At 38.6% G+C, this 24069-nt stretch overlaps 1 protein-coding gene across 1 annotated transcript in view; it reads right to left on the bottom strand.

The window, feature by feature from the left end:
• MAN1A2 (mannosidase alpha class 1A member 2) overlaps positions 1 to 24069 on the bottom strand; it is a 128937-nt gene that overhangs the window by 57975 nt on the left and 46893 nt on the right. The window contains exons 4-5 of the mRNA XM_066175513.1: positions 11258 to 11376; positions 8810 to 8890 (exon numbers count right to left, since the gene is read on the bottom strand). Of these exons, the coding sequence (XP_066031610.1) occupies positions 8810 to 8890; positions 11258 to 11376 (200 nt within the window). The remainder of the gene's footprint in view (positions 1 to 8809; positions 8891 to 11257; positions 11377 to 24069) is intronic.

Below are 24069 nucleotides of genomic sequence, written 5' to 3'. Positions count from 1 at the left end.
TAAACTATTAATCTTTTTTTAACATTGCAAATACCGTAAATAACTTTGCTCAACAAAAATAAAACAATAAGCTACCCTTTTTATTGCATTAATCAATCAGCAGCAGACAAGAACACTTTGTCATAATGGTGTAAGTGTCCTCCTGCTGCTATCACACAAGAGACATTAGAATAATATTCACTTTGTTTTCTTTACTTGTCGCTGTTCCTCAAGCACAGCCGTGTACGCTGTGCAACAAGCGACCCTCTATCCATCTCCGGCGCTTTTGTCATTCCATGCAGTACTGCTAGCAGGAATATTTTATTTCCAACTGCCAGTCATGCCACAAGTTTTACTGATTTGTGAAGCTTCACTTCATGAAAAAAAGCAAGCAGTCAATGGGTCATTTGTGCACTCTCTCCTCAGACAAATGCTGCTCATACCAGAGAACCCTCAGTTACTCTAAAGAAAGGCAAGATGGGGTCACTCCTGCATATCCTACAAATCTCTTATGGACTGCTAACAAAGGAGCTCTTGGCAGACCATGAAAGCATCACTTACTTAGCCCAATTCTCAGTTACTTTTCCTACAAATCAGAACACATGCAAGAACTGGAAACAACCTTCAAATTCTGCCGCAGATGAAACTTTTGTAGGGAACAATTCCGAAGCCACGGGCTCAACATTTGGTTTTGTTACAGACTTTCTATTGGATACTAGTCAGAAGAGTTAAATCCAAGTTTTAAGAGATCACAGTGGCATTCCCTTTTCTGGTTCTTGCTTCAGAAAATGTGCTGAATTGCCAGAAGCTTTAAGGACTCTAATCTGTGAGGGCCACAGACACTCAGAGTGCTAATTGCTAAGAAAAGATAATGTCATACGCCTGATCATTGAAGCACTCCAAATCCAGTAACTATCTCCATTATTTTTATCCTCATGTCTATCCACTTTGCAATTACTAATGCCAGAATTGAGCATGACAACACACACTCTCACAACTGTAAACCTTCATAAACATTAACAGGACATATGTCCAATACAATACCACAGAAAAGATGGAGAACAGGAAGTTCATCCTGGGTGCTCATAAAGACAGGGGTTACACAGACACACCTGCCAACCCTCCTGCACCGCACACATGGGCAATGCCTAACTAGCTCTTCCTCTGTGATCTACCCTCCAGATGAGGTTGCATTTCATGCATTTGCAGGAGAGAACACTACTTCTCAAGCACTCTGGAATGTAGTGACCATCTCAGAACGGAACAGAGGAGTGCTGGTAGCACTCAGTATACCACAGTCAGCACACACACACTGCTTTGGGGGAAGTCCTAGCTCAAAACAACCAGCTTGGTAGATGCATTCTAGAGTCTGTGATACAATTTTTTAAAAAATCACAGAGTAAGCACATCACAACAAGCAATGACTTCTTAAGGATCAGAAAATAAAACAGGCTTACTCACTGAAACAGCCATTAAAGAATTTTGTTTGTCTGTATAGACGTGGGCTTTATTTACATGTTTTTTGTACTATTTCTTCTTTAATGTTCAGAAAGACGGGAAATCCACACATTTAAAGGATCCATCTTAATTTGGCTAAAATCTAGGTACCTGAAAGAAAGTCTGCAGTGAAACAAAATAGATACATGTAACATCATGTTCCTCAGACTCACTGAGTTAACTACACCTCCTCAGCCTCCTCACCATGACATGCATTTTGCATCCTGCCTTCTCCTACTTGGAGACATAGCTCCAGCAAGTGCCCACATATGTTTGCTCCAAGTACTCTTTCTCAGTGTTAGAGGATTTTATTTCCTGCTCTCCATGTAAACAGAATCTCATTTAACACATATCCCAACACACATTATGAGAAAACAGAAAATAATGTGCGCTGGGAACATGCAGGGGAAATACCAAAATCCCTAACCCAGGCTGAAACTGCTATTTGAGGGTGTTTACCAACTCCCACAGGTGATACCAGGCTCCAGAAGGGGTCAATGGTCATGAGGGCTCACCACCATAGCTAGCCATGCAGTGTCACAGACCTGTGGTTCCCTGCTGTAGCCATGGGGAAGGGACAGACTTGATATATAGAAGGTAGAAGACTCCCTCTTCTTTTGGGGAGATGCTGATAACTCTGTAAGTATCAGTGGATGGAGTCCTTTTCTGCTTGGCTAGCTGTGTAAGAAATAAGTATGCCAAGCCACTCTGGAAAGACAAAGTTTTTTTAAAGCAAGAAGTGGTCCCACAGCAGGGAGAAGAAATAGTACTCCAGGATTAATAACCTTTAGGGAAGATGTCTTAGTATCCAAAGACAGCAGACATGCCTGTTACTGGGATCGCTGCAAAGAGATTACTATTCTTGTAGATTTGCTAAAAAAATTGGACTTTATCTATCTATTTTTCAAGAAGTTGGACAGACATTTGGCAGGCAACCATGTTCATTCTAGCAGTGGGTATCATCCATGCTGGAGGCTATTGGGCAGGAGCCATAGAGGAGCAGTGACAGCAACTCATCAAATACAACTGTAAAAAAAATCAGATTTTAAGCACACAGCAACAACCTCTGGTACAAGATTGTTCTTTATCTTATTTAGGCCTTATTGCTCCAATGATCATTCCATGTGTTTAATTACAGGATGATTCTGCGTGTACACAATACTTGGGCTCTGCAGACGTCTGTCCCTCCCTCCTTGAACAAATTCCCATTTGGAGAGCAGAAAGTTCACTTACATTGTGTTCATAAAGGAAGTGAAAATACTGCTCATAGCAGGGTTCAGTACCTTCTCTGCTGTTTTTTGGATGTCTTTCAGAAATGAGGAACAATGGAACCTGCAAGATGCTCTAGGAATCTCCATCTGCCTTAATGAGCTCAAAGAAGTTCACACAGCCAGTATGAAGGATCAAAGCTGGTTTCTTCTCGCACTGTCAGCAGTGAAGCCTTCCTCATACTGACTGCTCCTTCACTAGCCAGGTCTGGGGACAGCATAGGAGAAATTGCAACTCTTGGACCACTTGATGCAGCACACCACACCACAAGAAAATCCAACCTCTGTAGAAGATTCCAGTGTGATACCTACATCAGGTTGCAACAGACCTTTCACTGTTTTAATCCTTGAGGACACTAAATCCTGGTCTCCTTGTAGCCTACTCTCACAAATCCTACACTCAGACACAATCATCATGGATCTAGTCTGTAAATTCTCCAGCAGCTTACTGCTGTGGTCTGTTGGCAAGCTCTGGTCTTTCAGCACTAACACAGACATCAGCCAACTCATTACTGCTTTGTGCCATACATTCTTACTGCTTGCCTGCTTGTTGTTCTTTTGCACCAGCAGTTGAAAGCTTTGTGAACAGGCAGGTATTTTACAAAGCAGTGCTCCTATACTCCCACAGAAATCCGTATTAGCTACCTTGATGCCCAAAAGGACTGAGATCCACAGATGTGACTGAAAGAAGTGGAAGAACATATAATCACTCATATACCAAACAAAGATCAATTAGATAATTTGTGTTGAAGAATTTAACAATACTAACATCCATACTGAAGAGAAAAACCCCATGTTACCCAGAGAAAAAACCAAGCACCAAACATGACTGATCTTGAATGAAGTCTTGATCGGCAGAACTAGATAGACACAGTAGGATATCAAAGAATTCCAGCGGCACATCCTCAGAAACCAGCCATACACTATGGATTCATTTCCAGATATTCTCCTTAGAAAATGACTTTAGAAGACTGTATGAACAGATAATCCAACAAGAGTACACCTTGCAATAGCTTTTTTTTTTTGTGAAATAAAAGTAGCTTTATCTTGCCGTGATCTCCCTGCATATAGGATACTCCTTCATTAAGCACTTCTTCCCTGATGCTGTTACACACAGTAGAGTGATACCAAGATATTTTATTTTATTAGTGTTGGATACTAAGTTAAAGAAAATCATAAAGAACACAAAACATTCTTATACAGACAGTCTAGGGAATTAACTTGGAATAAACAAAGAAGCCTACTATTCTAGGGAAAATGCTAAACAATGTCTTGCTAGGCTTCACTGAAAACCAGAAAAAAACCACATGGATTCATAACTAAAGACAAAAATTATATTTGTGCTGGTATGATGCACAAAAGAGAGAAAATCCCTTAATGCAGCTACATTAAAAAAAAAAGTTACCTTTTTTGCTTTCTTATTCTGGGGTTTTATTGATGGTTTTTGTTTGTTCATTATTTAGATCATGGTTTTCATCCTAAGCGGCCACACTCAATGTTTACTCCAAACTGGGCATATGGAACATTTCATTTCTACTTATTTCTGTTATATTATCAGCTGTATCATAGTGTTGTCCCCCACCCCACAAGCATAATGAAGACTCTATGTAGTTCTTACAGAAATTAAAGGATTGTTACAGTGATTACTGAGAAACAGTCTGGCTCAATTTAGGCAAGAAGTCATATATTTTACCATCAATACGTTATTTTGGACTCTTAACTCTATTTGACAATGCAAAAGAGGAAGCACAGTGGTGCCTCTGAACTCAGTAGATGGAAAACTTTCAATTCACATACTTTAATTACAATGCTGTTTGATCAAAATGTAAAATTTAAACATGCTATCCATTCTATCACATCCTGGGGTAAAAAATAGGAGTGCCTAGTTTTCACAGTATGTCTTCCAGTCACTCACAATTCTACTAAGCAACTCTCATAAACCGAATACCTCAAAAATATTTAATTAGTGGCTCCATATTGAATATAGGCATAATGAATTTTGCATTTCTTATTTAGCTATTTAAGTACTTGGAGATTATACCTATTAGCATACAATTTAATGAAGAATAACAATAAGTGAACACTTTGCATTGGTTGCTTACTGGAACTGGGAAGAAATCTCTGGCATACAGCAAAATGTAAGAGTCTGCCTGGACAGGCTGAACTCTATCGTCAAGGTCTTAAAACTGAAAGAGGGTAGGGTTTAGAGTGGATATTATCACAAAACTGTTTAAGTTGGAAGAGATCATTAAAGATCATTAAAGTTCCAACTCCTGCCATGGGCAGGGACACCTTCCACCATTTTAGGCTACTCAAAGCCCTCTTAGGGTCCTATGTGGAAGCCATTTGTTACAATGGGGATAATGAGATTGTACTGACCAGGGAAACTGTGGACACACCATCCATGGCAGTGTCCAAGGCCAGGTCAGAGAGTGCTCTGAGTAATATGTCTGTTAAAAGCTGTCCCTGCCTATGGCAGAGGGGTTCCACTAGATGATCTTTAAAGGTTCTTTCCAACCCAAACCATTCTATAATTCTATATTCCACTGTTTCAGCATATATTCATTATATATTTCATTAATGTACCCTGGAGAAAAGTCACTGCCTCAAAGAATCTCAAAATCAGTGACAGATTGAGACCTCTTCTCTGTGGGAACTGAGACAAAGAAGGTACACTCTTATATCTGATAATACACACCTAGCCAGACACCAGATGGCCTGCCCACAATCAGGCAGGAAAAATACTGCGCAGAGGATTTAAACAAGGACGCCCCAGACTGCAGACCTACGACCCCTGCCACTAGAGAGGTATCAGTGTTGTTTCAACTTCAGAAGACTGAAACAGAATGCATGGGCAAATTTTTCACTGTGTCAATGTTTGCAGTTGTATCTTGATTATCTTCTATTCAAAAGGCACGCTGAGATGGAAAAATGGAGAAAGATGGTGATCCTTCACACATCAGGAGAACTGCCTGTTAGACAGGGAAACAATTTTTTCTCCCTACTTTAGCAGAAAGGTACAGTGAGGCAAGACAACCACAACACTTGCACCAAAATGCATCCTTCTCAAGCTTTAGCTTTACATGCTCATCACTCATGAAAGTCCAGCAGAAATTCCCATATGTGAAAGGCTGAGCTGTTAAAAAATTTACGTGTGTCATGTTTCACAAAGAAAGGTCTGTGACTCAACACTGGACAGGACAAGCCCTACAGCATTTTCAGCCAAGCTGTCAGCTGCTAAAAACAGCAACTTTATTTTTGGTTGTATGGGAGATATATTTCATTATATTCACCCATTCACTGCAGTGAGTAAGAGGGAACCCTTATGGATACAAGGACAGCAATACTCACGATCTTAACACAAAAGGCTTAAAATCCTACCATTAACTATAATCAGCATTATTAAAACCATGATCTCATTTGATGCTCCTCTAACTAACAGCAGTAACATGATATTTTAAATACAGCATGGAAGCCAGAGTCATGTCACTATACATGCTAAATAAACTTTAAAAACTAACATATTTTCAGTAAAAGCCTTATAAAGGACTATTTAATCTAAATTAATAATCTGCTGTACTTGAAAACTATGGTCAATAGCTAACATTATGAATCTATCAGATAAAATCCTATCAAGCACAGTTACCCTCTCCCTACAAAGGGCATTGTAGATAAACCATGATGACTATAAAATTCTGGAGACACAGCCATTTATAAATTATTAAAGTTCCACAGTTGATGTTGAGTCTTGGACACTGCTTTATGTTTGTCCCTACAGCACCTTTATCAACACTAAGTGATAGGAGTCAAAATGAAGTAGCAACAGCTTTTGTAACTATCACCGAACAGCAGTAACTTCTGTTGCAGACCTTATCAGATTTTGTATTTAATAAAAGGAGAAAAACGGAATTAATTCAAAGCAGCAGTTCATTGTACTGGACCTTACTTCAAATACACCAAACAAGACACGCAAAAATATGGAAGATCAGTATGAAAACCTCCAAAAACCAGTCTAGCAACACTCTTGCAGAAATAGAGGCTTGGAGCTAGGAAGATGGCAACTGGAATATCAAAAAGCTGTGGTAAGTGAATATGATCAAGTAAATGATGGCTTGATGAACAAAGAAAGGACACCTACTAGGAGACAGAGCCTGTCTTAAAGGCGTACTTGTTCACAGCCTGATCAGGCAAAACACCCAAACAGTTGGGAACAGGCTTGTCTGTCTTAGAAGTGCTAGAAAGTGTCTCCTCACATGTCTGAATACAGCGAATAGAGAAATCAAGCATGCCCCTATCCTAAGGAATATGTTCCATTCTTGGGGAAGAGAGAGGACCAGATTGGAAATCGCATCTCAAGCAACCTGTTTCCAACTCCAAGGAGTTCCCAGATGCAGGTGTCTCTCCTGGGCTCAACTGCTGAAGAGCCTCAAAATTCCTTGCCTGTCATATCCACAACGACAAATTGCAGAGAAACCCCATCCAACTTGGCAAATGAAGCAGTCTCTCAGACATCCAAAGCAATCCTAGCTGCCACACTATTTTGAAAGAGCACTTTTTTTTAGCAGTTCTTCAGGAAAATAAAGATGATACATATGGACACTTGACAGGAATAATCCTGTATCACAAGTCACGAAGCATTTGAAGTTTGTTAGAGAGAAGGATGCCATAAAAATCTTAAAAACAAGAGATTCAGCCCAGCCAACATTTAGGAAAGAAAGGGCAGATGCTTTCTAAGAAGGAAAGAAATTAAAGTTATTTAAGCAAAGGAGCTTGTTCTGACTCTACCAAGAGGTTAGAAGCAAATTTAAGAAGGAATACTCTGCTTTACAAATGCAGGCAAAGCATATGTTTTGGCAGTGTTTGGCTGCACCCATCTGCATACTGGAGCAAAAAAGTTCTTTTTAAGGGGCTTGTGCACCAGTGCAGTATCAATCTACACAAATAATCCAGCTAAGAATGTGTAATCCTTGCTTTTTCTCAGACGTTTTTCATATTCGCAGTAGATGCCTCCAATGAGCATGTTCCAGTTTGAAGAAGGTGAAGCAGGAGCACTGGATGAAAAATAAACCACCCATTTCTTTCAAGATGTACACAGGATTTTTGGCTTTGCTACTGAGCTCTTCTTCCTATGAGAAGACACTCATAAAAGAGAAAATTCACAGACCCCAGGATTATGCCAAAGACTTAAAGACACAACAAATTATGAGTGTTCTCTTGGCTACTTTTAGGGCTGCAGTCTTAAAATCCCTGAGAACTTGTTGATACGTACGTGGTGCTTCTCTAAACAAAGGAAGAAGATACCTAAGAACACCTGAAAGCCTTAAGCCATGAAATACATCTGGTAGGGGGCTACCGAATTGTCATGGAAAATAAAGGACAAACCCAAAGAAACAAAGACACGGGCAACAGGTTAAAGACACATAGCTCCTAAGACATGGAAAGAGCTGAGGGTCAACCTCTAGTCTTGTTAAGATACGTGAAGTAAGAGGTCATAGCACTGTGACTGCTGTGTTAAGGAAGTCCATTCTTGCAAGTCTTTGGGGACATGCATCCTGTCAATCGAAGCATGCCTCTACATCTATTTTAACAGAAGTTTCAGAAGCTGTACAAAATTGGCACGCTATTTCTCAGTTTGTCACCAAGAAAATGGTAAGAAGATTGAGTAGCAGTTTGATGAAGGAAACCTACAACCTTGCAGGACAAGTGACAAAGCTATTATTTCTACCTTCATGGAGTTAGAGAATATCAAAACAAGTTATTGTTGGCATGAGAAGGCTGACATTTCACTTGACATTTCAAGCTGATGTTTATTTGAGTGGATATCTTCTGAAAACAACTTGATAAAAAAAGCATTTCAAAACTACAACCAAATGTCCTAAATGGCATGAGACCAACTCAGAAAGAAACTTTAAAGATTCCATACTCTTAAGAATTTGGTTATTTTGGACAACTGACTGCTGTGAAATTAGTTTGCAAGCTACCGAGAAATCAAGATGCTATAAAAGTCTCCATATGCCACATTTGCTAGGATATATTGAATTTCAGACACCTTCCAATCTCCTTACCTCTTGTCCTGAAAGATAGTACGCTGCTAGAAGACCGCCAATGAAGCGAATATTGACCTCAAAAACAGATACTTCGGAATTCTAGAACAGAAAGAAAGCATTAATAAATAAATAACCAACTCCTTAATCAAGGAAGAAAAAAAATGTCGAGGCAGAAGAAACTACATATCCTAAGGCAATCCCCATGCAAGGGTCTGTACTATTGCAGTCTTTAGATCCAAACTGAAATTCTCGTGCACATCTCTGTGACACCAAGTGACAATTACAGCTTCAACAGATTTTATTAAAATCAAATTAGTTTTTCTCCTGCCCTCCAACCATTTAATCACCACAAAGTGCAATTACAGTAATTTGGGGCTGGTGGGAAAGAAGGCAAGGACTGCACATTTCTATAATTTAGCATCTTCTCTCTTATGCTTCAGCATAACACCAAACCTTCTAGGTTTAAAAGATAAAGCTAAATAATAATTAGAGTATTCCCATAATGCACTTTTTTAACCTGAATTACTAAGATCAAATTCAGAGCTCTATTTTAACATAATCTTTGTCTCAGAATAGCCTTTATGTTATGACAAGTAGTACTGCAGGACCACTGAGAAACTCAAGAGAATAAACCATTTTATTGCCTTCTTCAACATTATTAGCCTTAGGTTAAATTCGACAGTACCTTTTGACTCATTTAACCCACAAAAAATTAAGAGGAACCAGATAGTTTTAACAACTGACTCCCTCTGTGCCCCATTCACTTAATTTTCCACATACACTCCATCTGTCACCCCCATAAACTTCTCTTCAACCTATTAGACACAGAAATGTAGTTTTATTAAGAGATTTTGAGATAGGGAAGAACTTCTCCTTTTATCCAGAAAAGCCACTACAACGTGCACTGAACCAGCTGACTCACCAATCTGCACACAGCTGAAATGACATTTACAGGTACATCTTTCCTTTCATGCTATTCCAATGGCACCTGCAATGCTTGGATCAAAACTAAATGCATTTTGCACATATTACATATTTCAGAAAGATTATGTGAAAAAAGATTTTTTCAAACAGCACTTACTAAAAGTTGGAAGTTTGAAATACTCCCAAATGTTTTTAGCGAAAAGCTTTCTCTTTTCACATAGAAGTGATACAAGAAAAATAACACCAATGCAGCATGATTCCACTTAATACCTATTACAGTCATGAATCACACATGCAGTGGGACAGTGAAAATTGAAACCAATGATTTCCATCTCCCAGTAGAAGAATCCAAGAGGATCAAATTTATGTATTTATTTATAAACTCCAAACCGTATAAGGAAATTACTCAAGTTTGGTGTATACACAAGACAACTCATTAACCTTCAGAAATGGTTTTTGATACATAGGAAGATGTAATTGAACCTCAGAGGGTCATGTAAATTCCTTCCATCCAAATCCTAGATTAATATTGCAAATTTATATTGAAATTGCCTTAGATCAGACAAAAGTTATGGAAGCAATTTAGTTCACCCTCATAATGGTATCATTATGTCTGCACTGTCTCTGATATATTTAGGATCTTCAGTTTTAGACTGAATAATTATCTGGCACTAACTGAAAAAGCAGAGTAAAATTTCTTTGATGTTTGCCAGACAGTCAAGGTATAAATCAAAAGGAAAAAGCCCAAACAAATAATTTTTGAAAAGTAGGCTAAAATACAGAAACAACAGTAAGCATTGGCTGAATTCTGAGTACAACTATATTTCATTACGTGCATTTATTGAAAGAAAAATTATTTTTGGAACCATAGCGCAAATCCAAGGATTGAAATACAAATTCCATCACAGAATCAGTGACAGTCCCAAAATTAGTACTAAGAACAATAATCAATAAGACGAAAATAGAGTCATTTCTCCCATCTAATGCTTCCAAACTCTTAAGAATGTCAGATGCTGTATGACCAACTGGGAAATTCTTGTGATAGATTAAAAGCCTTAAGTAGGAAAACTCAAGAATTCAAGTGGCATATTTTACATTAAAACTCTTAAGAAATGGAAGAAGAGACAAGATTGTATCCTTAAGTAATTTATACACTATCATTTGGGGGAAAATAGTCTTTCATAGCTCAGTTATTTGCAACGACAATCAGCCAGTAAAGCCTCGTCTTCCTGTCTTCATTTCTGAGCCCTGGCTGTTTCTCACAAAACACTTTCCCTTACTTCCATTATCCAATTATAATTTGCACTTTGAAAATACAATAAATAGATGCATCTTAACTTACAATCATAAGTGTGAAAGGGTCAGGGCATATTTTTTTTTCCTAAAACAAAGTTAGATACACAGAGAATGTCACTAAAGTTTACATCTGACACTTTGATCCATAAGTTTTATTAAGCTTCACCTGAAAGACCTCTTCTGTTTTCCCCTCAGGATGAACACCATGAAAAGAACTAGAGAAATATTTGGCCAGGCTCTACTCACCACACTGAAATCAAGATTTTTGTCAATCCATTCTTGTCCTTCTCTGAATTCATCGTGAAGGCCCATGATATAAAGAGTATCCAATGCATCTACTATGGTAGCACCCATTTGTGAGTTTCCTACATGCAAAAAAAAAGGGTTTCTATTACAAGTGACTATTTCACTACTTTTCTTAAATGTCACAAACATGAGAAAATAACCCAAGCAGTATCAAAGCAAAGTTACCACAAAGGTGTCAGCACAAAGAATAATCAAAATGAGCAAGGAAATTATCAGGTACATAAGAGGATTCCCACTTCTCTTTCGAAGCATCAATCCTCTGGCACAGTTTGGCTTCTGGGGGAAAAAAGAATGCTAAAGATAGAAAAAAGAACCTTTCTCATCTGCTTTCCAAACTTGAACTAGAGCAACGGTACTTTGACACACAAAAAAAACCCCAAAGAAACCCAAGGACAGAAAGACATTCAGCTTCAAAAAGCTACTAGGAATTCTAGGACAGAAGCATCAGGAAAAAAAAAAAAAAAGGCATATGCAAGATAAAGCAATCAGTACTTGCAGTAATGCCTTGCATTGCCCAACATTTACTTCTGAAATATTCAACGTTTTGCAATTATGGATGCTACCCAGTGATTGAAAAGCACGGACTGATGAGCAGGGAAGCGCTGGCCTGGCGTGACTGCCAAAGCCGCAGTCCCAAGATGTTCCCCTCAGCGTCTGCAGGGACCCAGGCTATGAGCCGCTAATGGATTTCTCAACTGTCACCACTTCAAGTGGAGCATTGAAAGCCAAATAAAAATCAATGGTGCTTTAAGCTAAAATGCCATTCACTTGAAACAGCAGCAATTTAGAGCTGATTGATGAGTGACTCATCGGTCTGTGCGAGGGATGTTGGGTGAGCCATGGCCCATGATAGCCCTGGTCTCCCTAGGTCATCCCAACCCAAGCTCCCTCAGTAGGCACAGATCTCGGTTTCTAGAGGAAAGTAAAAATTATCATGGGTTATCTGTTTTCATGGAGTGTACAAAACTTCCTGGGCACTAACAAAGTAGCCAAATTCACTGTTCATACCTGTAAACTATAAACCAGTGCAGTAACTCTGATTAGCAATTTAATGATGCTAGTGTCTTAACAATTCAATTTTAGGGTTCTTTTAATGTGCTTTCCACCCATAACGGGAATTTCTACATCACATCACAGTGTTCCTGCTTGGTAGTTTTTATACATCCATTTCTGACTTTCACATGGTTAGAGCAATATTTTTTTCTCCTCAAATATAACAGTAACTGAATGAACCCATCATCCCCACTGTGTTTATTTCACACACCTAAATGACTGACGTGTAAGCTTAATTCCGATTTCAGGGACTTATTTCCCCAGATAATAAAAATCAAACACAACAGTATCCATGACAAAGTAACCACCAACTAATTTTTGAAGAATAGCCATGCCTTGGTTTTAATTAATTTCAATTAGATTTGGAAAGCCTAAAGTTGGTGGTGTTTGTTAAGAAAATTCAAGTACAGATTGGGACACACCACCTTTTGCAAGATTAATTAAAAGACAAATCCTTTGACAAATTGTCCACCAGCCATACCTATAACTCTCAGGAAATTAATTCAATGTGATGCTTAAGTACTGTAAGGTTTAACTCCTTCAGTCAAATGACAAATTCCATTGCTTGTGCTAAAGTGGAGGTTGCTTTGAGCAGAGCCACAGCTGTGCACTTAACTTAGCACCTTCTCAAAAGCATAATGTGACAGTTATCTATCACTTCAAAAATATTGCAAGACTGTGACACAAGGACTACCTTCAGTACCAGCTGACAAAGTATTTTTTAACATAAAGTTGGAATGTGTTATACTGCTTCCACAACATGCTCAAAGTAATTTCTGTTCCCTTATTTAAACCACATTGATGGAATTTTCAAACACGCAGAGTGTTTGAACAAATAGGGATACACAAGTCCTGGGAAATCCTGGAAGTTTCTCTTGCAATACTTTCAAAAAGTAAAAACTTTCCAGCTCAAACACAGTGGTAATCACATCAGTAAGCTCTTATATTCTTCAACAGGCATGGGATGTGGAGAACACATTGCATGGAAATGGACTGGTGTGTTATTGTCTGCCACCCTACCTCCCCACACCTACTCCAAAGAACTTCAGACAGCACTGGACAGTCTTCCACAGTTTTCTAGATCTCAGAACTACATTCCAGTAGTATGGGAGAGCAGTATGTTGAGGGAAAGAATATCTACTTATCAGACCTCAAGAAAGCATCTTCAAAAGCACAAATTTAAACTACCTTTTTCACTGAGTCCTCCCTGCACAGAACCATGAAAGAAGGGCCATGGAACTGAAAAAGCACATCGCTTTTGCCATCTCACAAATCCAGTATACGAATTCAGAGAGAACTGAACAGAGCTCTATCTCCAGAGCTGATTGAAGTGTTCATAGTTTCCTCAGCGCATCCCATAATGGTTGAACAATATGACTTCACCAAATGCAGACAAGAAATTTGTTTTCACTATCACAGTGTTAAAAGTGAGCCCTCAACCCCATACACAAAGATCTCACCTAAACCAGTGGTCCCCAAAAGCTACTGCCTACAAACAATCTCACATCAGATCCTTCGGCGTTGTTTGCAGCCACAGTAACAAAAGTAGCCCAATAAAACCGGCTTGTTCAGCACTTCTTGTCCCTAAGACTCAATTAAAGACCCAAGCTCACACACTCCATGATTTTTGTCTGAGCTGTACCCTAATACTTCGCTCAAGCCCTCCCTCTGGCTGCCTTTACACTCCTTCCTTTCACATTTTATGTTTATCTTTCCTAGAACCATGAATGTCCAACAAAACACTACTGAGGAAAGCCCCTTCTCTCATGTGCCTCCTCCCTAAGCACTGATGGGCACCTGTTTCCGAAGCACAGATCAGTATGGTTATAGTTTCCAGACTCCATGTGAGAGCCCAAATATTTTTCATCCCAATCTCCTAAGGATATATCCCATATACATCTCAACCTTTAATAAATTATTCGTTTTTCTTTTTTCATAGAAGCAGGGTATTTCAACCAAATTTGAGTTATTTTTCTTTGTTCTACACATGAGTGCTTCTTCCTTGAGCAAGACTCAGAGGAACAACCTTTGCATTTTCAAATCATTTTGGCTGAACACGTTTCCAAAAGGTCAAGAGATGACAAGTCAAAAATTGTCTGCCCAGTCTTCTTCCTTTAGTGTCAATCAGGCAGCAGGAAGCGAGCTAGTTCCTTTCTCGTGAGCATTGAGGTGGAAAAGTTCAAAGTGCAGAATTCACACTCAGAAGTCTTGCGCCTACAAGAACACAGGGCAGAATTGAACATAATGCAACACTGAGGACAACACACATGTAACACCTTGGCTGCTCCATACTGCATGATAGGTACAACTTAAAACCATTGGTAGGCTACATTATGTTTGGTCAGTTGAGTAAAATGAACTAATTGCTCTCAGCTTCTTTCTTCAAGGACTATGTAGAAAGGATATAATTCTTAATTTGTTCATAAGTAAGAGCTTCCACTAAATTCTTCTGTATCTACAGCTTGACCAAAACAAGCAGTGACACTGTAATAGCTGTCTTCATCTTAAAATGTATTGCATTACCAGCAAGGCATCGACTGAAAACTAAAGAAGGAAGAAACAGCAAGAGTTCCAATCACTAGCCTGCATTAGGGTCATGTGTGCTGCTATAGGCAAAGCAGAAACAGATAGTTTCTGCTAGTGATACTACACCCTACTGACGCTGATAGAAACCATTCATCTAAAGTCACAAAGTGAAATAATTTTCCATTCCTAATAGAGAATGTTCTTTTTCTTCCTTTTACAGCCATGCCAAAATCCATAAATTTTGCCTTGAAGGACAAGGGGATAACTTTCCAGAAATTAAAATGCATAAGGTATCATTTGAAGCACCATAAAGTAACCCTAAATAATGAGATAACAGTTTGAAGTATACACTTCTTGCTACCACCTAAAGCAGTCTATTACTGCTCCACACATAGAGGGAGCAGATGTCTCACTGTGGTGAAAAAAGACTATAAAATGTTAAACTATAATAGAAAACAACACTTCTGCTAGCTGAAGGCACTCCTCCCAGGGTCTGCTTCTGTTCAATACAAAGGCTCAGCTAGTCATGTCACATAAGATAATAACCAATTCCAAAAAGGCTTGGTTTTACGAACGTCAGATTAGGAAGTTTCCTCTCCATATAATTATAGTTCTAGTTGATTGAACTCCAAATTTAATGAAGTTTGCCTAATTAATGCAATGCTCATTCTTCTAAATAAAACAGAACATCCATCATGAGCTAATGGAAAGAATTTAGCAGTGAAATAGCTGAACTATTAAGAAAATCATGCACACTCTCATTAAGCAAGAGTATTATTCCAAAGGACTGCAAAATGGTAATTCCAATTTGTAGTTAGGTAGACTTCAGTTTCCTGAGATAAGCCAAATAATTCCTTCACTTGATACCACATAAATCTACAGTTCGAAATTTCTAGCAAATCATATGACTAAGTGTAAATATCAGGGCCTCTAAAAGAAAAATGGTCTTCTTATCTAGAATTCTTTCAGTATGCCAAAGCACTAGATGAAGAACTGGCTCATTAGTACCATTTGAAAGTCTCACAAGAGACTATCAAAGTACAAGGGAGACAGATCGTTGTCAAGTGTTCCACAACAAAAGGAATAAGAAGAAAAAAAATAGCCCATTTTCATTATACCATAAGAAAAAGTGTAAGGATTAAGAACACCTGATATAAGCTCAGGGTTGCTTAGTGTATTTATTATGTGGAAGCAGAAGAGACTATAAGCAGTGAGGTACTAGAGAAAAATATGTGAACAGTTCAACTATACATAGACCAATTATGAACAGAAAAGACAAAGATATGAGACACAGACAAGTTAAATAAGGAACAAGATGACAAATTAAAACTCTGCACCAGCAAACTAAAGTCATGCACTAAGCTGAAAGGTAAGCATCAAATAGGTGCTTCACAGAAACTCTGATTATTTAACATCTCACCCATACCTCCTCCTTAACTTCAACATGTATACACCACACACACATCTCATTACCTCTCCTGAAAAACACCTCCATAGGAGCTTTCATTGGCCCAGGTGGAGGGTTGAGCAGGGATACTGAATCTGCATGGGAGTGAGTTAATTTTCTTCACAGCAGATTGTATGGTGCTGTGGGGTTTGGATGTGTGACTAAACCAGTGTTGGAAATACACCGGAATTTTGACCATTGCTGAGCAGTGCCTGTACAGCATCAACTTTTTCTCTTACCTGCCCTCCTGCATCCCCACAGTGAATAAGCCGGGGAAGGCAAAAGGCTGGAGAGAATTTCCTTCTTACCCTTTCTCCCTCTGCCCTTGCTTCAAAACCTCTTTGCCGCAAGTGTGAGTCTTACAACATGCTTAGCACAAACCCAGAGACTTGCAAAAGGAGTAACAAACCTGAAGGAAGTCCTGCCTGGTCAAATGGATCTCTAATTGCCAAAATGTATGCTGCTGCTACAAAGCCAAGGAAACCAGCCTAAGTGAAAAACTACTGAGGCCACTCTGCTTCCAAGGAAGTCAAATAAATAGGCCTAATGGGTGCATGGAACCATTCCTACTCTTCTACCTCAAGCAGTGACTGAGAAGGAAGCATTTTATTTTTCCTCAGAAAAGACAGCAAATGACATGTCCAAAAGCAGGATGCTCATCAGTCCATTTACAATCAAGATAGGGTTTTCATATTGCCTAAACCAGTAACAAAATCACACAGGAATCTAATGAAGACTCTAATTCTTCTTTGCAAGGACAGCCTGCAGACACCATCAGCACCTACATTTTGAAGAAAGCTAAGGGAATTGGCAAGATTGAGGAAGAACAAGAAATTGGATACAGTAAAAGCATTTGGGCCATTACTGAAGACAACTGTCTCTACACCCCAGAAAGAGCAAGTATCTCTGTGTTAAGACATCCCTGCAATCAAAATAAGTTACTTTGTACTCGAGAAAGCAGACTTATGGTAGTAAGCAATAAAAAGCTGGAATTCACAGTTAGTCATGTGCAAAGACTAAAGATCGAGGTGCAAGAAGATAGCTTTCACTCTCAAAACAGCTTCCCATGGCCAATGGGATGATCATACTGATTGACAGAACCATAAGATAAAAACAGAAATAGTGCCAGAAAGAAATAGTATTGGTCTAGCGTAACTCATACCCAATTCTTTTTTTTTTTTTTTTTTTTTTTTTTTTGCAGGGCCCTGGACAGACATCACTTGTGGAGGCTGAACCTACTCCTACTGGCACAGAACATGCTTGATTAATGGTGTAGCTATTTGGGGATGGAGGCAGGATCAGCTTGCAAAAGGACTGTAAGAGGACCAAAGCCTCAAGGGATAATTTACTGTAATTTCTAAGATAAATTTCCACTAAAGCAGGCAACCTCAGCTTCAGACCGGTCCAGCACTACTGACAGAGCAACCCAACCACTGGGGTGTACACAAGCCTAGAGCAGATCCTCCCTTTTTCACCACAGTGAATCCAGAAACAAAAGAGGAGAAGAAAAGCCTCTCCAAGGAGGAATATATACTCTCTCACACTCTGAAGCTAAAAGTCTAGTTATTTTCCACATAAGCAGTTGTTATAATTCCTAGCAACTGAGTGAAAATTCTTCCTTGATAAACTCAGCCTGACATTAAATACAGAGTTATTAGCATCTTAAAGAAAATAAGTATTCTTGCTATTGATATTCCTGTCTGCCCTAATTTATAATGGCTGAAAAATACATACTGGGCAAGACTGCACTATATATAAGAAAATATACCCATTTCTACTCCAAAAGATTTAAATAATTCAAGTTTTCAGACTGTACCAACAGGATTTCTTGATGTGATAGACAATTAGAGACATGGTATGAAAACATGTAACATTAAAATTAAAAGCAAACAATTATCAACAGTTTTCTGTATCTCTAATGAGGGTCTGGCAATAAAGCTGCCACTACTGAAGCATACCACTTGCAAAATATCTTAATGACTCACAAGGAACAAGATAACATTTAAGAAAATTAATTAAACTTTTGAACAAGAGAGTTTAATTTCACTGAGAAAACAAGTGCTTCAAAATTAGTCAATGAAACTACACATTTCATACAAAACTGCAGAGTATGATTTCAGTTCAGTCATAAAACGCAATGAATAAGCCTGTAAGTATCCATGAAGAAACCAATTGCCTTTAACATTTTAGACTAATTTAAAAAGCAGAGCAAAAAACTAAGCATGTTGATTGCTTAGTTCTGTTAAATTGCTGATAATGGACAAGATGAAAAGGAGGTCTTAATGTTTTGTACCAGACAATAGAATACTTTAGCATATAAATAACATTAGATGATCAACTGTAATGCTTTCCCTAATTTCATAACTGAGGAAGTAATGGGAGTAGAACACTGAATTGTATGCTAGACTTTGAACCTATTAAAAACTAGACCTGCTGGTATTTGTTAATAATCAACAAACTTCTGTGTAAATACCTATGTTCTTAAGACCCAAGAACTTCGTCTAAGAATCTCTACTGCAATAAACCTTCCTCTTGACTGCTCTTCACTTGATTGCTTTACTTTGCTCCCAACCTAAATCTTGCACAGCCCTTCAAATTAATTCAAAATTCATGCAAGCAAGAGCTGAATGCAGTCCCCCTACTACAAAGCCAGAATATCTTCAGACCATTTCAATTTTTTACACTTCTATCCAATTTCCTCCGTATTTTTTTGTTCTTTTATTTTTAAGCACAAAGACCAAACTGAATTACTGTCACAGGAGGAGGACTGTGTGCAGACTACAATAAAGATAAATGCTGGAACTATGATCTGAGTTAGTGGAAGGTTAAGACCTGGTGATAACTGAAAAGCCACAATGTCAGGAGAGAAAGGTTAGGATGAATTTCAGAGTAGGAAAGGAAGGAGGGAAAAAAGTTGGCATTACGTACAAAGAAGGCCATGGAAGTGTATCAGAAAGAAAGCAAGAATAACATGAAAAGTGAATGGTGATGGCAGATCTGCTGCACACACAAAGCAGTCAATCAAAATTAACCAAAAATACAGATCTGAAGTCAGTCAATTTTGAGAAAACAGGAAGTGCAAGACTGAAGGGAAAAGTACATGTGAATGATGGCCTTGAAGTATGAAGAACTTAGACACTGGCAGCAATCAGTTCAACACAGCAGCAAGCAAAGCAAGATTCATATTTGAGAGTAAATAAGAGAACAAGATGTTATCTGGACTTGAGTGTAGTTGTGTGACCTGATGTATGAAGCAAGCTAAGTACAGATCTTTCAACACAAGATATAATCTCTCACAGATAATTGTAAGCGAAATTGCTTTGTCAGCTAAGCAGTAGGAAAAGCTTATCAAAAAAACCCCACTTAAGAGCCATCATGGCACACAAGCTTTTCTATCTTTATATTTGTGCCACGTCCGCACATTTTGGTCCAAACCACATTCCAAATTTTCTTTGGGATAGCATGAGAGGAGCAGATTTTCAGCAGGATAGTCATAGAACTTCAGCAGAAGGGTGCAAAACTTGAGTGAACAGATCAGTGTATTAGGCACAAGCACAGCGCTCCACTCATGCGGTTGAACTGTTCCCGAATTCCAGCTGCCTCGTACATCTGCGGGCTTCAGATGACAGCAAAGCGCACCCACACCTGACCCCCTTACTGTACACATGCCCACGGAGGTGGCCTCAGCAGATTTAGTTTTAGAGCTCAGAATGCTAATTCGTACTCAGCTGTCATGCCTGTTCATATTTTAACACAGTCCAAAACAAGACTGCATAGCCTTATTACACCCTATGCTCTCGATTCCAAAGGATAGGAAAAAAGTTTAGATTCATGAATAGCATTTCCACAACCTAAATAAATCATAAATTAAAATAAATGTTAAGTCCAAAGATTTCCAACAGGAAACTTTTTTTTTTTTTTCCCTCAGAGCAAACCATCTGGTTTATACGAGAAGAACAGGAAAGAATGCTATTGGAAAGAATCAAAACTCTCAGTCTGAGCCTCAGCCCTGAACTCTAGTATGACCTAATTTTTTCATTACCATTTCATGCACATGTTTACCTCACTATCCTGCAAGGCAGGTTACAGAAATGAGGTGTGTTTATCTAATTCCACTTTGCATTTGTGCATCTTTTGTTCATTTTGTGGGATTTTCTGGTTATAGCAGAATTTTCAATCTTCTGAATAGGATTTAACATAATTGCTTCAGACACAAAAAAGTCACTGAGTACAACTGCCTTAAATGTGTTGTACATAAACTAATACAAACTGCGGGGGAAGAATTCAGTAGGAATATTGTATTATTAAAAAGAACAGGACAACAGCTGCTCATGGTGAAGTTTCCTGATATGCATAGGCACACTTGTGACAGTTTGATTAAATATCAGTGACATTCAAAATACATTCTTAGCTACGCAGTTGTTTCTATCTACAGCACCAATACTGTAAAACGCTTAAGAGAGAACACACAGACAGATTGTATCCTGTCTGCACAAATTTGCAAGTTTCAGAGAACAACTATATTCTGAATAAGCACCAAACACATTGCAGTGAAGAATAACAGTGTTAACAAATCACTATTTGCCCAACTGGCAGCATCATTCAGACGACAGCTTTAAATGTGATAAACAAAAGGAAAGTCAGAAATTTTGTAGAGGGAAGTCTTATCTTAGCATCAATGTTAAGGTCTTTTTAAAAGGTGAACTTGCATATGGACAGAGAAAATACACAGGAGGAATGTGAGACCACCGCTTAACAAGAGCTCTTGAGAAAACTGACCTGCCACAGAGTAAAACAGAATTGTTCTCATGTAGATGAGTAATGGTTTAAAAGATAAGAAATGGGATAAGTGCAAACAACTGTCAGTGTGAGCTAAAATCACCAGTGGGATCCTATTGAGATGAATGTTCGGGTAAAAGCTTAAATATGAAATAACTGAAAATATTTATAACATTATAACATTAGATTTATAAAATATATCATTTGATACAGTGGATGAGGATTTCCAAAAGGAATGTTACTGCAGAAAAGCTACCCTGTACTGTGTTTCTAGACTCAACAAGGAGCCTAAGAGATACAGAATACAATTATTAGGAAAGGAACAGCAAGCAAAACAGAAAACAGAACAAAGTTTTGGTCTTCCCCTCAAAGACCAAAAAGGACCCCAAAACCATCACCTAAAAAATATACAAAGAAAGAAGGTAACAACACATCAGGTATGAAAAAATATAAGTAAAAGAAATGAGTTTACAGGCCAACACCCTCCATGCAGAACATGGGCTCTCTACTGAGGGCATATGCAGTTCCACAAACTCATGAACAGCAAGCAAGAGATGAATAATGGAATTATTTTTTTCCTACACCAAAACTTGTATTCCAGGACAGCAAGCAGACTTCAAAACTATCAAGTTTTCTACACAATATCAAATCAAATTCTGGAACCACTCGTAATGGGTTATGTTGCCCTTAGGCTGCCCAGACTCCAATGCAGTTTGGATAAAATCAAGAAAAAATAAACTAGAAGTGATTAAATAAAACTTGCTGCCTCTGACAGAAGAAGCAGCACTACACAAACTTCCGTAAGGCCGTGGAGTACTCTGAGACAAACTCACTATGAGCTTTTCCTGCTCTTACATGTCTTCCCTAGGTACCTGCTGTGAGCAATTTTTGAAGACTGAGTAAAGATCATGTTTGATCTGTTACCTGACCTGAAGGAACTTTTCTTGTGATATTAGAACACTGTTCTAGTTTTAAATAAAGCCAGCAGCTCAAGCGTTATGCTCTTTCTCAAAACTTTATCTTTCCCAAATTTGTGTTACTGGTCAAAAAAAATACACATTCAATGTATATACAATATTCAACATTATCTTGCTGTAGTCACTCATTACTGAGTTAGCAGAGGACACAGATGCACAGGCCTGTCTTAAGGCCACTTCCATTTATTTTAAAATTGACTTGAACCTGAAATACAGAGATTAGGCTGGAATTTGCATTGTGAAATTACCTCTCTTCCCTAGTTAGCATGAATGGATTTTCTTTCCCCTTCCATTTGCCACATAAAAAGGGAATAATGAGTAGATTACTTGTGCATGTACAGTTAAAAGGTAAGAACTAGTGCTCCCAAAGGAGGGGTTTTTTTATCAAGATAGCATATAGTCAAGAACATTTCTGCTTACATATATACGTCATACTCCCTTTTTGTGCTCATTTATCCTCTCCATGGATCCAGAGGCTGAACACATGCACAGAAAAAGGATGTTGAGCAGAAGCTGTTTTCCATCTGTCTTTTTATTAGGATTTTACAGTGATAGACACCAAAAGTTTTCCATCATATCTTCAAAAGGTCATTCCACAGTCTTTAAAGTGCATCATCTATTTTCTTTCCAGTAAAAGAGTTTGTCTCCATACTGTTTATAAACTGGTATTTTGCCAGCTAAAACCAACCAAGCAAACAAACCAGAAAATACAAAAGGCTTACTAAATCAGACACCCTTGACACTCAATTAATACAAACTTCAAAAGTAAATTACAACTAATCAGGTGACAGCAGATGATAGCGTCAGAGCAGCTCAGGCAGCCCAATAACTGCTACAAAGGACAGATAACAAAAATGTCTTACAAACTAACAAATTTTCCAAGGGTAAGTAATAATAAAAAAATCTGTTACAGCGTTTTCTTGTAGTGCTTACAAGAAATATTCCACCTCTCACTTCAGGAACCAAAAAGTGGACAAAGAAATCACATTGCTCTCCCAACCTATACTGTACTTGCCTAAGGTATTAGAAAAGCAGGCTCCTGTGCCTGACTCAGCTCCTTCTTCCTACAGCCTCCCATCCTAGCAGTCTGACATGCATTTTCTTTGGGAGTTTTGCTGCTCCTGCTCCCCGGCACAGGCAGAAATGCATTGTCAGATCTCCATTGCTTAGCAACACCAGGAGCTGTCGCGGGAGCTTCCCACACTGCTGCAGCACCGGGCAGTCACCTCAGCAATTCTGTCCCGTGTCACAAGGATACATCGGTGGCACTGGCAGCAAAAGGCTGAGGCTTTTTAACAGGACACAATTAATGATGTGGTACAAACCAAGCAGTCCACTGGTATATTAGAGAATATTCAGCACACGGGCTGCCCCACCTGAATCCTTGAGTTATTCCCTTGGGACATATCTTGCTCACCAATGACACTTAAAATGCCAGACAAAAACTCCTCATAAAAGAGAGGACAGATTTATATGGGAAAGTTTTAAGGAAGAGATCAGGCATTGCATTGCAGCCTTGGAGCTCTACCAGGTACCACAAATGCAACCACAATGTGACTTCACTGGCAATTCTCTCTTTCCCCCAGAAGACAGTATCCCAAGAGAGAGATGGCAGGCAGCTCAGGTCAAATTGACTGTTTGCATGGCATGTGAGACAAGAGAACAGGAGAGCCATGAAAGCACTATCCATGCATGAGACAGCTCCAGTGTGACAAAATACAAAATAATGACTTTATTAAATCTTTGTGCATGAGAATGGGTATGTCTGTATGCAAGAGTCTACAACTTTAAAACTTTGTATCATTATTAAGATGTTTCCACACCCCTCTAAACATATCTAGATATTTGTTTATGGATTATGCACATCACCAGATATCTTCATATAAAGCAGCTCATCTCTAGACAGAATACATCCAAATGCAAGGTTTAGAAATGCACTGTTAGTAATATGGAAAGCTTTCTATTTTGCA

The sequence above is a fragment of the Chamaea fasciata genome, unplaced genomic scaffold (assembly GCF_029207755.1).
Source record: "Chamaea fasciata isolate MVZ Bird 193981 ecotype frontalis unplaced genomic scaffold, bChaFas1.0.hap1 SCAF_2, whole genome shotgun sequence".
NCBI classification, from domain to species: domain Eukaryota; kingdom Metazoa; phylum Chordata; class Aves; order Passeriformes; family Sylviidae; genus Chamaea; species Chamaea fasciata.
This window is presented reverse-complemented; position numbering and strand designations above follow the sequence as displayed.